Source organism: Carassius carassius, chromosome 29 (assembly GCF_963082965.1).
Source record: "Carassius carassius chromosome 29, fCarCar2.1, whole genome shotgun sequence".
Classification (NCBI taxonomy): Eukaryota; Metazoa; Chordata; class Actinopteri; order Cypriniformes; family Cyprinidae; genus Carassius; species Carassius carassius.
In genome coordinates this window covers 20,820,967-20,837,306 of record NC_081783.1, presented here as the reverse complement: position 1 = coordinate 20,837,306, position 16,340 = coordinate 20,820,967, and the positions used below count along the sequence as shown (strand labels likewise).

Sequence of the window (16,340 nt, the reverse complement as noted above, 5' to 3'; positions counted from 1 at the left end):
ATATTTCAGTAGATCACAAGCAGGCTCAATAATTTCACGCATTACTTCTGCAGAAAACAGTAATTTCAGTTTCTGGTATGAGACAAAGTTGAATAGAACTGACAAAGAAAATGATAAAGCTGTATTCTGCTTTTCATCCAGTGAGGTTTTTGATAAGAAATCTCTTATACTCACCAAAACAGCATTTATTTATTTATTTAAATAAGGTATGTTTTATTATTAATTTAAAATAAGTGTTTTCTATGTTAAGATATTTTATAATATTATTTATTACGCTGATGTAAAGCTGAATTTTCAGCATCATTACTCCAGTCTTCAGTGTCACATGATCCTTCAGAAACAAGAAATTTCTGATTTTTATCAGTGTTGAAAATAGTTGTGCTGGTTAATATTTTTGTGGAAACTATAATACATTTTATTACAGGATTTCCTGATGAATATAAAGTTGAATGAACAGCATTTAACAAAACAGAACAGCAAAATAGAAATCTTTCGTAACATAGGCTAAATGTTTTGAATGTGTGCTTTCTGAATAAAAGTATTAATAAAAAACTTTTGAACAGCATAGAGTTTTGTATATTTATTTATTTTTAAATATGATGACTAAATGAAATACTAATTCATTTCCTTTGCAGTTTGTATTCCTCAAAAATAAAGGGAAGGATAAAAAAAGGGAAGAAAAACAATCAAGCACTGATTTGGTTTCTTTGAGAGGTAGGGTCTGGACTCTGGAGTCTTTCTCAGATGGTGTTTCCCAGCGAGGGGCTGGAGGAGCTGCGTCTGAAGGTGGCGTCCTCTCTGTCCAGACTGCAGCCGGAGGTTTGCCGCCCGTCTTTGGGAGACGTCTGCAGCGTGCAGTGGAAGCAGAAGGCGTAGAAGAACGCCACCAAGAGCAGGAAGCAGACGATGCAGAAGATGATGACTATGAGGATGGTGTGGACGTGTGTGTACGCGTCTTCAGATGGGAACCCAGGGCTGAATGTCGGGGTCACTGCAGACATCACCTTCCCTCCGCTGACATACCCCTCAGAGCTGAGGTGTGCCCCACCACTCATGACGGCGAGGGGAATTATGGGTAACCTGGTGTAGAGGTGAAGAGAGTTTTTCAAATGTCTCTTACGCTCACCAAAGCTGAATTTATTCGATAAGAAATACATTAAAAACAGCAATATTTTGAAATATTATTACAGTTTTTAAATAACTGTTTTCTATGTGAATATATTTTAAAATGTAATTTATTCCTGTGATCGAAGCATCATTACTCCAGTCTTTAGTGTTGCATGATTCTTCAGAAATCACTCTTAATCTGCTGATTTGCTGCTCAAGAAATATTTCTTATCATCATCAATGATGAAAAGAGTTGTGCTGCGCAATATTTTTGCAGTATTTCTCAATGAACAGAAAGTTCAATAAACAAAAACATGTTTGAAACAGATTTTTACATATATTAATAAACATAATCAGAAGCATGGCAGGTCTACACAATACTTCACAGCATATGACAGTTAGTCAATGGGTTGGAAAAGTCCATTATGATTAGTATTCAAAAATGAGCATGTATTGTATTCCAAAGCATTAGTCTCGTTTTCTGGTTTTCAGAAGCTCTTTCTTAACTAAAAGTTTGACAGGAGGCAGAATTAAAGAGACTCACCCAGTCGAGTAAAAACTGCTGTCAGTTTTTATCTGTAGAAAAGTGTTCCTGCCAGATCTTTCTGGAGATCAGTCCACTTGTGTTTGCATTACTGAACCTGCTCACGGTACGCTTCCATGCGACAGGACGAAAGAAACGAAGAAATGAAGAAAGGCTGGAGAGAGAGGAGGGAGGCGATGTTGCCATAGCAACGCTCGCTGAGTGGATGAGACCTTGAAAAGAGCTTGACATGCCAACTCAACACAGATGAGTTGATAGATTCCACAATAACATAATAATGAGTCTGTTATTGTCATTACAGCTCATGAAGCGTGTCCGTCCAATTATGTTGAGATGAGATGAGATGCAGAAGTGTATGTTTATGGGTTCTCATCAAATTTCTGATCAAATGTTTGAATCATTTCTGTCACAGAAGGAAATTAATTGGATAGATAGATAGATAGATAGATAGATAGATAGATAGATAGATAGATAGATAGATAGATATTTTTATTTTATATATTTTCTGCACTGATTACTGATTTCATATTTTGTTTTGTATTTTCATCATCTGTGTTTTGGTGTAATTTGAAATCTGTTCTGGCTGATGGGTTGAATACATTAATCAGTGTCTGTCAACAGCTGGAGAGCTTTATTTTCATGCAAAGTAGATAATTGTTGCAGTTTGTCTGCTGATTTCTGTGTCAGTCCATATTTATCTGCTGCCATCTCCTGGATGGTGAGAAAGAAAGAAACCTGAAACACACTGAGCCAAATAATACACATTTGGTTGATCTTCTTGAACACATTTCTTTGTCTTACACTGAAAAGAATAGTCATACAGGTGTGCAACATCATGTGGGTGAGAGAGAAAAAAATTGCATTTCCTTTCATTTTCCCCCTTTAACTTTAATTTGTAACAATATTTTTTCCATAATGGACCTTTCTTGTTAGTCCTTTCCAAATGGGAAATTAAATGGTCAGCATGTACATGGACTACAAGACGGATGAATATGTAATAAATTAACAGTTGATTTGTTTTTCCATTTGAAGGCAAAATAAATGGATGGCGTAATAAGTTACTTTGATATGTACATTATTAAATGGATTCATTAATTTTTATTAATTTGCTATTCTAAGGAAAAAAAGAACAGACACCGAGGCGAGATCTTCTCTGATGATCCACTAACTGTCAACAGCCAGTTTGAGAGTACAGTGCAATACCATGATTCATTTAAAAAAAACACAATAGTCTGCAGTTATTGTTTGAGAGAGATGTCTGTCTATAGAATGCACCACTTTTATAAAGTCAGTCTCTAGTTCAGACACTCAGTATATGCTAATCGTGAAATTTAAAATGAGCGACATGAAAAACTGAGACACTAAAGGCAAATGTTTCAAAATAATACCAATTACTCATTTACAAGCAAACATACACACAGTATATTTAAAGGAATATGCAAACACCTTAAGAGCCCTTTGAGTTTATTGTACTGATTACATGGAAATCGTGGTTATCGCATGGGTGTTTTTATATGCTCGTGCAGTTCGCAGGGTGTTATTTGGCAGAAAGCTTCATTTCTTCCTGTTGATGAGGTTGTTACAGATCCAATTTATACCATCCTGTAAATACAGGAAGATTTAGATGCAGTTTTTACCCCTCAGACTGCTATAATGTAATTGGTGGTCAAAATTATTAGAACACTAGTATTCTCACCAGTTATGAGTGTTATTTCTATCTTTAGCTGTAGTGTGTCAGTAGGAACAAACATTCATTTAGCCATTAACTGTAATGCTAGTGCCTCACCTGCACACCCTCTCCTGTGACCGCCGAACAGGCTTGGATCTGCCAGACTCTGTATGTGTGCAGGTTCAAACCCTCGGCGATCTCGCTGGCCAGAGACGCCGTACCCAGATCCTGTTTATTCGCAAAGATGAGGATGGGTACGCCTGTGAGATTTTCCTCGTCTATCAGCTCTGACAGCTCCTTCAGACATGCATGTAACACCGGCATTCAAATTTAGGTCACAATATTCAACATCTGTAGTCAAATGCTGCCATTCTGTCTTCGAATTTGAATATATTAACTTTCCTGAGGTAAATGTAACATTATGTGTTGTTTCCAAGCTGTTTAAAACATTTCACGACTGAAACACTGATTACATCATAAATAGATAGACAGACAGAAACTGCAAATTTTTTAATAAGGTGTCAGACTTTTGGACCCTGCTGTAGGCTATGTTGAACCATGTTTTATTGTGTAATTGAACAGTTCACTGATAACACACAAGTAACAAACAAACAACCTTTGTTCTGTGGGAAGATTCTAGGAATTGTATTTGCATATGATTTCTGGCCTTACCAAACCTGTTTCCTCAAACCGCTTCTTGTCAGCGCTGTCTATGACATAAACCTGCAGATGAACCAACAAGCATCTCTTGTTTATTAGCAAATAGTGACAGTTGACATATTGTGTATGCAGTTACCTCTCACCAATAAATCTGTTTTCTAGGTATTTTTTCCAAAAAGGACAGATCTTTCTCTGTCCGCCGATGTCCTAAGTTCAGTTTCATTCCATGAGAGGCCACGCTTTTGATGTTAAAACCCTGGATCTTTCTGGTCAACATCACCCAAAATAACTGGTATAATTTGCAAATCAAACAATATGTGATTTTGTGACACAAATACAAACCCGATTTCAAAAAAGTTGGGACACTGAACAAATTGTGAGTAAAAAAGCAATAGAATAATTTACAAATCTCATAAACGTCATATTTTATTCACAATAGAAAACAGATAACATATCAAATGTTGAAAGTGAGACATTTTGAAATGTCATGCCAAATATTGGCTCATTTTGGATTTTATGAGAGCTACACATTCAAAAAAAGTTGGGACAGGTAGCAATAAGACGCCGGAAAAGTTAAATGTACATATAAGGAACAGCTGGAGGACCAATTTGCAACTTATTAGGTCAATTGGCAACATAATTGGGTATAAAAAGAGCCGCTCAGAGTGGCAGTTTTTCTCAGAAGTCAAGATGGGCAGAGGATCACCAATTCCCCCAATTCTGCAGCAAAAAACAGTGGAGTTTCTCAGAGGAAAAATTGCAAATAGTTTGAAGTTATCATCATCATCTACAGTGCATAATATCATCTAAAGGTTCAAAAAATTTGGAACAATCTCTGTGTGTAAAGTCAAGGCCAGAAAACCATACTGGATGCCCGTGATCTTTGGGCCCTTAGATGGCACTGCATCACATAAAGGAATGCTACTGTAATGGAAATCACAACATGGGCTCAGGTATACTTCCAGAAAACATTTTCGGTGAACACAATCCACCGTGCCATTCACCGTTGCCGGCTAAAACTTGGATGCCATGTCATCCGGACTAAAGAGGACAAGGACAACCCAAGTTGTTATCAGTGCTCAGTTCAGAAGCCTGCATCTCTGATGGTATGGGGTTGCATGAATGTGTGTGTCATGGGCAGCTTACACATCTGGAAAGGCACCATCAATGCTGAAAGGTATATCCAAGTTCTAGAACAACATATGCCCCCATCCAGACGTCGACTCTTTCAGGGAAGACCTTGCATTTTCCAACATGACAATGCCAGACCACATACTGCATCAATTACAACATCATGGCTGCGTAGAAGAAGGATCCGGGTACTGAAATCGCTAGCCTGCAGTCCAGATCTTTCACCCATAGAAAACATTTGGTGCATCATAAAGAGGAAGATGCAACAAAGAAGACCGAAGACAGTTGAACAACTAGAAGCCTGTATTAGACAAGAATGGGACAACATTCCTATTCCTAATCTTGATCAACTTGTCTCCTTAGTCCCCAGACGTTTGCAGACTGTTATAAAAAGAAGAGGGGATGCCACACAGTGGTAAACATGGCCTTGTCCAAATTAACTTATTTTTCCCTTAAAAAGATACGTTTTCTCAGTTTAAACATCTGATATGTCACCTATGTTGTATTCTGAATAAAATATTGAAATTTGAAACTTCCACATCATTGCTTTCTGTTTTTATTCACAATTACAATGTCCCAACTTATTTGGAATCGGGTTTGTACAGTACATTAATCACATACTAATATCTAAATAAAAAATTGGTTTACACTTTATTTTAAGGTGTCCTTACAGTGTAATTGTATAAGTACTAAGCAATATTAATTAACTACATGTACTTACTATATGATTAGGGTTAGAATTAGGGTTCGGCTTGGATGTTATTATGCATAATTTATTGTTATTATAATAGTAAGCATGTGTAACAAGGACACTTTAAAATAAAGTTTAACCAAATATTACTATATGAAAACACTAATGATCTCATTAAGAAAAAAAAGAAGTTATTTTAAGAACTTGAAGGTTCATTTTTAGAACCAAAAATGTTATGGTGTTGCTGTGGATGTCCCCTTTTGGACCCTTTATTTTTAAAGAAGTGCTAAATTATGAGGATTTCAGTTAGGATACTGTAGTTTCAAAACTTCATGCCAGTCAGATGGTTTCTTCTTGTCTAAGTGACTCTTGGTAAGGATAAGCTGCAAACTGGATTTCATCAGGGCTGGTTTTGTTTAGACTCATTTGTGTTGGTGTGATGGTGTTCACGTCCTCCGAGGCGAGACACTTGAGCAGTGTGGTTTTAACCAGCGTTTTCCAGACCCAACAGAACTATCTTGAGCTCCAGCTCTGTGGATCCCATTAGCTTCTGCATTTACATGGGAAATGCAGAGTTTACATTGTTCAAACGTTTACTTTTTGCAACAGGAAATGTTTTTAACCTGATTAAATGTGGTTTTTACCATTAACCGTTTCTAATGTTTCAGAAACATTCTTACATTCACGTTTATTCAAAGCAAATTAAATTGGATTCAAGGTTTAAACTGATCAGTTATCTTTTCATTGCACCATGCACCATGGTTTATTAATGGAACTTATGTTGCTACTTATTAGGAATGCTTTTTGATTGATTTTATTATTTATAGCCACTAACTAACATTTGCGGAACCAAAAATTGTTAGCTGGATCAGTGTATCAGCATTTCCCAGCCAAAAATGTAAATCAATTACTTATAACAGAGTGGTTTGATTAATTATTTATTTAGAAGTATATTTTAGGGTTATTACTTTACTGAAATAACATAAAAAATATTTAACTTGTTAAAAAAACTGTTTTATTTCAGCTAGTCGTTTTTCATTCATCATTTTTGTTAAGTTTATTAAGATGCTAAAAATAAAATTGATAAATGCTATGTAGTCAAAAAAAATAACAACAAATTAACTAAAACCTGAACAAAAAAATAGAATTAAAAAGATATGAATTAAACTATATATTAATACAAATTAAAAAGTGTCTTAATTATACTAAAATTAAACTGGTTGATTTAAATCCCTAGTCCCCAAATAAGTAATAATAGTGATTCTTGATCAAAATTTTTAATCAAATGCAAGATTGCCTAATAAAAATGACACAATACTAAGGAAACTAGCATGCAGGAGCATTTTCTCAAGCACATTATTCAGAGGTGAACAGATTAAGCTTATGGTGCTTTCTCTTGGCAGATTTCCTCTAGCACAAACTGTTGACTATTGCATGGTTATCAGAAGCAGTTTCTCAGGGTAATGCACAGATCAGTCTGCCAGGCCCCATTCATGTAGTTAAGGCTTATAGTAATAAGATTTATCTGGGTCACGTGACCTATCTCTGATTGCTTGGGCCCCTTTCTTTCTGTAAGACGATACTAATCATCCCAGACTAATTCACACCTAAAGCGTACATCATTTATACAGATTACTGAACATACTATGTGTACGTATTTGGCAGATGCTAAATCCAATTCAAAATTACATGCCCATTAAATGAATGTGTAAATGATTGTATCTAGCAAAGACAATTATTGAATAGTTTATTCTGGGTTTTCTGATCACAAATGAACTGGGCAGTGATACCAACACAGAGAAAGTGACAAACGCACCTTTGGAGCTTCACCCATCTTGACTTCTGTCCCGTCCTGGTTGTCTTACATTCTCCCGTTGTCTCCGCAGGGTTATGGATGTGTATTTAAATCAGGATTACCACTGTGCTGACAATTACTCTCCCATATTCAGGGGTTTGTGAGTGTGATAAAGAGCTAAAATTGTTAACTTGTGTTGTATTGGACTCTGTCAATGAGCGTAGAAGATTTACAGAATAGAGGATTAGGAAAGACTGAATTAGTGTCTCTCTCCTCGCCACCCCCACTGAGACTTTACCAGAATTATCTCTAGCTGTAGGTGCTGAGGGGAATCACAGCGATTTACTAACCCTGCTAACTAGTACTGTCACTTCAGGGTTTAAGTAGATGAGTTTTGAGACATTATTTAATGAGAAATTAGAAATTTAGCATTACATCACTTGCTCACCTCCTCTGCGGTGAATGGGTGCCATCAGAATGAGAGTCCTAACAGCTGATAAAAACACCACAATAATCCACAAATAATCCATACCACTCCAGTCCATCAATTAACATCTTGTGATGTGAAAAGTTGCGTGTTTGTAAGAAACAAATCCATCATTATGACATTTTTAACTTCAAACTGTTGCTTCCAGCTATAGTCCCCTATCCAAAAAATAATTTTCGTCTGAATCAGGAGAGAAATATGCACAGATCAAGCACCATTTACAGGTGAAAACATCCTAAAAAAAATTCTAAACAAATAATGCGATGGAGGAAGCATTAATTTGGATATGGACTCAGAAGTGACAGTTTAGAGTTAAAAGGTCCTAATGCTGGATTTGTTTCTTACAAACACAGCTTTTTGCTTCACAGGATGTTAATTGATGGACTGGAGTAATGTGGATTATTGTTATGTATAAAAGTTAAGACTCATCCACACCCCCCTAAAACGTCTAGTTCACACACATATCACACACCCCCACATATCTACGTCACTATGTGGGCAGATTTGCATAACACTGCCCAGATGTTCACTCAAAGAAAGAAGGTGTACCTTTTATTCTCATTGTAGTATTGTTGTTGCCGTTGCTGCCATTTCGTATAGACACTGTGTGTTTCATTGTGAAAGTGAAACTACTTTGTTTGGCCTTCCAAAAGAGGATGATATCCGCTTCGTCATACCAGGAGCTGGATCGGCTTTCACTTTGCCGGATCGGCTTTCACTGTAGAGGAAGTGGAGTCCAGTTCGGGGTCGTCACATGTGGTTGCCGCAAGCTCCTTCCTTCGTAGAATCCACCCACTCAAGTGTATGGTGCTGTTTCGTTGAAAAAGTGAAACTACTTTTGTTTGACCTTCCAAAAGAAAACATGACTAGAAATCATGATTATATAATGTTTATAATGGGTTTTATGTTTAATAAAAAGAAAGGACATCACAATCTGTTAAGGGCGTAACATTTCCATCACAGGTTTGAGGTGTTCAGCCAATCACAATGCACTGGATAGCTGGCCAATCACAGCACACCTCGCTTTTTAGACCGATGAGCTTTGTGAAAATCGACGCATTTCAGAAGGCGAGGCATAGAGGAGCAACAAGAGTGTACAGTATGTAGGAAATAATGTGTTTTTTTTTTACCTTAAACTGCATAAACACATTTCAGCAGCATCATATGATCCCCTTTAAGATTTGATGAAAGTTTGATGAAAAATGTTGATTTTGAATTTTTTTTTTTTTTACTTTTTAATGCAGATTTTAGTATCTTGGCAAATCTGAGAACAGTTTGCAATATTGCCGAGATGTGAGATTATTGGAGTCTTTCTCTCAGGAGAAAAGCCAGCAAAAGCAATACTGTAAACAAGATTCTCAATTTGCTCTCTATTTAATCTCATTGCTTTCTAGAAGAAACAATTAAGATCTTAAAGAAATCCCATGTGATTTCTCTCCTGTTCAACAGAAAAGAATTGCTCCTCTCGTTCTGAAAATATGGCAAAAACAAACAAAAAAAAAACTGCTGAAAAAGATGTCACACTGCAAACATGTTTGTGTACATGTTAGATTTTAATGGAATAAAAACTTGACAGTATAGTCGAACACAGTAACAGGAGTTGTGTCCCAAATGATGAACTATACTATATATATATTTCACTTTGCCAATCTATTTGCATATTTTGTCTTACTCCTTACTTTAAATGTACCGGTAATTAAAGTGCATTTGAAGTGCACCTTTTTGGAATTTTCAGTGTGTTTTATACAACAAAACTGCATAGAATAGTGCATAAGTGCATGAATTGACTCACCTCTTTGGAATGGTAAAAATACAAGATATTTACAATGTAGAATGTGCAATAAAAATAATAATAATAATAAGATGGAAGAGAAACTAATTTTATGAGTTGTAGAGCAAAAAAACAAGGTAACATTTTACAATAAGGTTTGAATTTGGTAACAATATTAGTACATTAACTAACATTAACTAAGAATGAGCAATACATTATTAAAGTATTTATTAATCTTTGTTAACCATTCATTGTTCAGGTAGCTCTGGTCCATTTAATAACATGAATAGATAACTTTTGTTAATGTTAATAATGTATTAGTAAATGTAAGACTAATACATTATTTAGAAGTATTTTTCCTTGTTCATTTATGTTAACTAATGTAGTTAACTGATATTAACAATTGGAACCTTATTGTAAAGTGTTCGCTCATAAAACGGTGCAAAAAACGAATCTTAATTTGTTGGCTTTTTTCACTGATTACAACCACTGATTATAACCACTGTATTTCACATTGTTGATTTCTGCATGTGTTTTTAGGATGACCTAACAAGTCAAAAAACATGCCATGTATCTAGTGATTCAACTTCACACCAAATCATTTAATGATAATAATTTAACAAAATTGAATTGAATTGCATATAAAGTTCATAGAGTTTCATGTTAAAAGCTCAATTATTCGTTTATGTTAAAATTATGTATTCCAAATGGATGGAAATTTTATATGCAATTCAAAAACACAAATCCTAAATTTAGGTCTAAATATTTGTGAAGTGTAGAACTGAAAGGTCTCTGAATCAGGAGCTTCAGCTGCAGAAGCGCTCTCTCTCAGTAGTAGCTGGTGACCGTGTTCACAGAGCTGTGGATGTTCTCCAGGTTCTGCTGTCTTTGTCTCTTTCTGGCCTGACTCTGAGCTGAGAGAGAGAGAGAGAGAGAGAGAGAGAGAGAGAGAGAGAGAGAGAGAGAGAGAGAGAGAGAGAGAGAGAGAGAGAGAGAGAGAGAGAGAGAGAGATGCTATGAAATACAGGACAACATGCATGTCTGTTTAATTGCAGAAGGTTATAAATGTACCTTGTCCTCTCTTGAGTGCGATCTTCATGACTATTGCAAACAGCATGAGGAGAGCAGCTGCTGCCCCGACACAAATCAGTAAAACCACCAAAATATTACTAGCTGACAGCAAAAAAGAAACAAGAGGGACATGAGAAATACTATCTATCCATCCATGCATTATATTTTCATGGATTGAACCTAAATATGTTTTATATAAAAAGCAAAACATAAAAAAATGATAAAATGATGCACAGGTGCATCTAAAAAAAATTATATTTAGGGAAAAGGTCTTTATTTTTTACATTTAATTTAAAAAGCAAACTTTCTTATATTCTAGATGCATGGCACACAAACTGAAATATTTCAAGAGTTTTTTATTTTTTTATTTTGATGGTTATGACTTACAGCTTAGGAAAATTACAAATTCAGTATGTCAAAAGAATTTGAATATTACATTTTGAGCTTGTACTGGGTACTTCTTGGGCTAGCTTAGAACATGCAACGGCAATTATGGGAAAGACTACTGATTTCACAGGGAAGATTGTCATGAAGAGCAGATTCAAGAACGTTGGAGAGCTTCACAAGGAGTGGACTGAAGCCGGAGTCTGTGCATCAAGAGTCACCACACTCAGACGTCTTCAGGAAAAGAGCTATAGCTTTCACATTCCTAAGTCACAAGTCCAAAGTCAATGCAGCCATCTTCCAGGAGATTGTGGAGCACTTTATGCTCCATCTGCTGACAAGCTTAATGGAGATGCTGATTTCATTTTCCAGCAGGACTTTAGCACCTGCCCACAGTGACAAAACCACTTCCAAGTGCTCTGCTGACCATGATATTACTGTGCTTGATTGGCCAGCCAACTCACCTGGCCTGAACCTCACAGAGAATCTATGGGGTATTGTGAAGAAGAAGAAGATAAGTAACATCTGACAAACAATACAGAGGAGCTGAAGGCTGCTTTCAAAGCAACCTGGGCTTCAATAACGACTCAGCAGTGCCCCAGGCTGATCGCCTCCATGCCATGCCGCAATGAAGCAGTAATTTATGCAAAAGCAACCCCAACAAAGTATTGGGGTTCATTATAAAACCTGCTTTGGTGATCTTGAACATTTCTGTTTTGTAAATCTTTTTTTGATTGATCTTTGAGAAAATAATCTAATTTTATGAAATACTGAATTTTTTATTTTCCTAAGCTGTAAGCCATAACCATCAGAATTAAAACAAAAAAACTCTTGAAATATTTAAGTTCGCAATGAATCTAGAATATAAGAAAGTTTGCTTTTTTGAATTAAATTACAAAAAATAAAGAACCTTTTCCACGATATTCGAATTCTTTCACAGAAAGAATCAGTCAGGAATAATGAGCAGTACAGTCACCTTGTACTTCAATTGTTATAGTAGAGTTGTAGTTCCCACAAATACTTTTAACCTGGCAGCTGATCACTGAGGTTTTTGGAATGTACTTGATTTGGAATATTTCTTTATTTTCGTCTTTCTGTAATTCATTGTTGTTTAGCCAGCTGATGGAGCCTTTGGGAACATCATGAGTGCAGTTAACAGTCACGGTCTCACCCTCTGGAACTTTGGTGGAAGAGGTGTTTACGTTCACATTAAAATCTGGGAAGGAGAGCAAAAGGTCAAAGGTCACCATACTATACATTTCATGTGTTTACGAATTATATCTAACACATGAAGTCATTTTCTTTTTGTGCACTACAGTATCTCCAGTAGCATTGATTTGATCAGTGTTTCAGGCAATAACGCACAGTACTTGTACCTTTTATCGTGCAATTTGACAGAACATCTGGGGAAAAAGAGAATGAAAACAGATTTAATGCATTCTCAAAAACAATTATTTTTGTCATTATAGATTTTGTATTTTTTATACTATCAGACATTTCTGATTAGTATGGAAGCATGATAAAGGATAAAAAAAGGATAAAAAAATAAATACAAATAAAGTGATTACAACTCTTTATCTCACAATTCAGACTCCCCCCCCCCCCCCCCCCCCCTCTGAAATTCTGAGTTTTCACAATTCTGAGAAAAAAAATAAAATAGCAGGATATAAACTTATTTCTTATTCCTTGGTGGGGGAAAAAAAACAGAGATGTGAGATTTAAAATACCTCTCTCTCTCTCTCTCTCTCTTTAAAGGAAAAACGCCAGATTTGTGTGATATAAACTCAGAATTGCAACAAAACGTTATATAATTTATATCTTGCAATTCTAAGTTTATATGTTGCTATTCTTTTTTTCTGTGTTTACATCTCAGAAGTGTGATTAAAAAGTCATAATTTATTTTTGTATTTCATATTATTTGCTGTTGATTACACAACTTTTCTCTTTCCTAAACTAGTGAATTTTTCCAATAATGTTTGTACAAAAAATATGAAATGAGCATTTTAATACAGTTTAAATACAGAATCAAAAACCAAAATGTAACTGACCGTCGGTGCAGTTTTTTGACGTGGGCTGGCACAGTGGACATACTTGAGATAGAACAAAAACATATAATCAGGTTATTTCGGATGTAAAAAGTCAAATGTAAAATACATTATTCTCTGCCTAGATTCTACCTTGTGCTATATTTCTTTCTAGAGGTTGAGAACAGTTAAAACATTCAACTAGTTTACATGTTTCATCTTGTCCAATGCCTGCACCTACTGAGAGAGTAAAAGACAATACAATATATTAGATGAAATATTAACCTCACAAAGTGTAAAAATGGAAATCATGTTTTCTTTTATTGCATGTAAACATAGGGTTGAACTTCCATTTTGGACCTGAGGAACTGATCATTTATTTCCAGATGTTTCTTGATTATCTTTCCCTGCTTGTATTTTATTCTAAACTAAAAAATAACAGTTTCTTACTGACAATATCCTGCTTATCCCAAGCCACTTTCAGTTGTGATATCATTCTCTAGGTATAGTGACATTATGAAACAAGTGAGTGATTTCTCTGAATGTGTATTACAATTAATCAGTTTGTTTCATATTTATTTAATAATGTTCATGGTTCAAACATGGTTAAAAATATAAAAAAAATAACTTTAAACTGACATCCTTTTGTAAGCTAAATGTTAACCCCTCGCAATTGTCATTATTCTTAACCATAACCGAAATTAAAACCATTAAATTCAAATTCATGCTTGAAATAAAACAAACATTAACTGAAATAAAATATTATACAAAACTGAAGCTTGTTTTAGTACAGCTAGTTGCCAAGGCACTTCTATTTTTTTTTTTACAAAACACAACAAAATTACTAAAACTTTCACTAAAATAAAATGAAAACGGTCAATAAATAAATAAATTCAGATAAACTCACAGAGACGAAGACAGACGATGATAAACAGCGCTCTGCTAAACATTCTCGTGATCGCGCGTCCTGACGTCAGCGGAAGATGATTCAAAAACACAAAATCAAGACACAGAGGAGTTTTATTTTACTTGACATTTGCTATTAGTTTTCCCTCACTTTAATTATAACATATTTTCCTTTAACAATTTTCACTCAGGAATTGCTACTAATTTCACAATTAGTTACAAAGAAATAGAAATACTCTTAATCAAAAGCGATTTTATTTATTATTTTTTTAATAGTAGTATTTATTATATTAGAATATAGTATTTTCCTGTAAAACATACTCAAATAATCTTTATTTACTTTTCTTTAAATTGAATTTAAAACGAAGAATAATTTCTATGAATTGAAAGATGATTAATAGGCACATCAAATATATTTAGAAAGCCTTTTACCTGCTTTTTTAAGGCTGTATGTTTCAGATGTGATAGTGTAAGGCGTCAGGAGTGAGTGTCTCTGACAAGAGAGCTCTGTTCATAGACACATATTCACACACAGATGTATACACTGATAATCATGCAAATCTTGAACCTGCGGGCACAGGAATATATTTCTATACACAGCTGACTGCTTTGCTTACAGTGATGCACAGAGGAAACGTGGAGAACTGTTGAATACATGACATGAATTGTATAGATATCTGTGTTTCATTTGACATGTAAATTTAGTTTGTTTCAATACCGTTTGTAATAAAATTAAAGCTATAATATAATTTCTATGTTTATTTACTACATGGATGAAATGTATGTTGTGTACTAATCTAGGAAGTATTATATTCTAATTAAAAAAAGTTATGCTAGGCATTTGTATTCAGTGTCAACATATTTTCTGGAAATAATACATAAAACATTTTTTGTATGCTTAAACTTTTTTTTTTTTTTTTTTTTTTTACTTTTACAACTGTGTAAAGAAATAACAAACCTGATTCAACGAGTATCATCAGATGGCATAAGTAAACCATCAAACCACACTTAAGATATTAAACACTGCCATGCTGCAGTTTTTCTCAGTCACTTTGGTGCAGAAATGAAATGAAATTCTCAAAACTACTTGTACAACCCCCATCATCTAGTCATTTATACACATCACAAAACCAGTTTCTCATTCTTTTGAACAAGTTGCGATTGCTTTTGTACATTCATGCAATTGATTATGCACATTTATCTGCAGTTTCCTACATTTATCAGTTGCTAATGTCATGTTACTCAAAATGTATTATACAGTTTTCTGTGCAATAGTCTTACCCCTCAAAACATCTAGTCTTTAGTTCATCGTATAAGTCATTAAATGCAAAATGGTTGATCTTGTTGTCATAAACTGACAAGCACATTTTTTATTTGTATTTTTACACATCATTATTAGACTTTTTGTAAATTTGGCATGAATTGTGCAAGTGAATCTTTACTAATGAAGAGAATGTAGATGATAAACCATTGATAAACCATTTCTCTGAAATAGCTCAAAGGTTCATCTCATGAATCTTCAGTTGGAAAGCTTACTGTATAGACAGAGGACAACACAAGAGTTACAAATTCAGAAAATTGACTTATTTTCATCTTTGTGCCCATATTTATTTTTCCTTTTCTATATCACAATGGCATTGTAAAGGTTTTTTTTTATTTTTTGGGTCAGACCACTAGTAAAAGTGTAACAGGGAATTCTATCCAGTCTCTTTCAATCAATATCCCACATACAGTAATGTGTAAATTTGTACTTTTGAAATGGATATATGGCATACATAAGCATATGGCATACTGTTCAAAACAGTTACTGTCATCCAAAATGTTGCCATAGTTTACATCAGAACATCCCTTCAGAGTACACTGTTATATTGAAAACATGAGTAATCAATTTCTTATCCATAAACTATGACACTAGGACTTGTCATTCTGATGGCACTGACATGTTCATTGACAAAGATATTTATTTTTGAGAGATGAACTAAGGATTTTGAGCAAGTGACTGGCTTTTGCAGGGAATCCATTGTGTTTTGCTCTTTGTACGAGTCGTTTTGAGAAATGCACTTACTGTTTTGCAAATCTCAAGAATGATTCGAGAAATGT

General features: G+C 34.8%; 2 protein-coding genes across 2 annotated transcripts; both read right to left on the bottom strand.

Annotated features, from left to right (window-relative positions):
* Nucleotides 1-3,205: 3,205 nt before the first annotated feature.
* Nucleotides 3,206-7,636, bottom strand: arl3l2 (ADP ribosylation factor like GTPase 3, like 2). The gene is given in 9 exon segments (XM_059516782.1): nt 3,206-3,253; nt 3,438-3,617; nt 3,993-4,043; nt 4,124-4,133; nt 4,135-4,188; nt 4,190-4,240; nt 6,233-6,288; nt 6,290-6,359; nt 7,605-7,636. Coding segments are annotated over 9 exon segments (552 nt in total).
* A 2,713-nt stretch (nt 7,637-10,349) lies between these two features.
* Nucleotides 10,350-14,989, bottom strand: LOC132110183 (uncharacterized). The gene is made up of 8 exons (XM_059516781.1): nt 14,673-14,989; nt 14,242-14,301; nt 13,488-13,574; nt 13,359-13,400; nt 12,687-12,713; nt 12,287-12,526; nt 10,927-11,028; nt 10,350-10,769 (listed from the first exon to the last, which is right to left on the bottom strand). The coding sequence occupies exons 2-8, from the start codon at nt 14,282-14,284 to the stop codon at nt 10,684-10,686; spliced, it is 627 nt and encodes a 208-aa protein (XP_059372764.1). The 5' UTR covers nt 14,285-14,301; nt 14,673-14,989; the 3' UTR covers nt 10,350-10,683.
* Between the last annotated feature and the right edge of the window lie 1,351 nt (nt 14,990-16,340).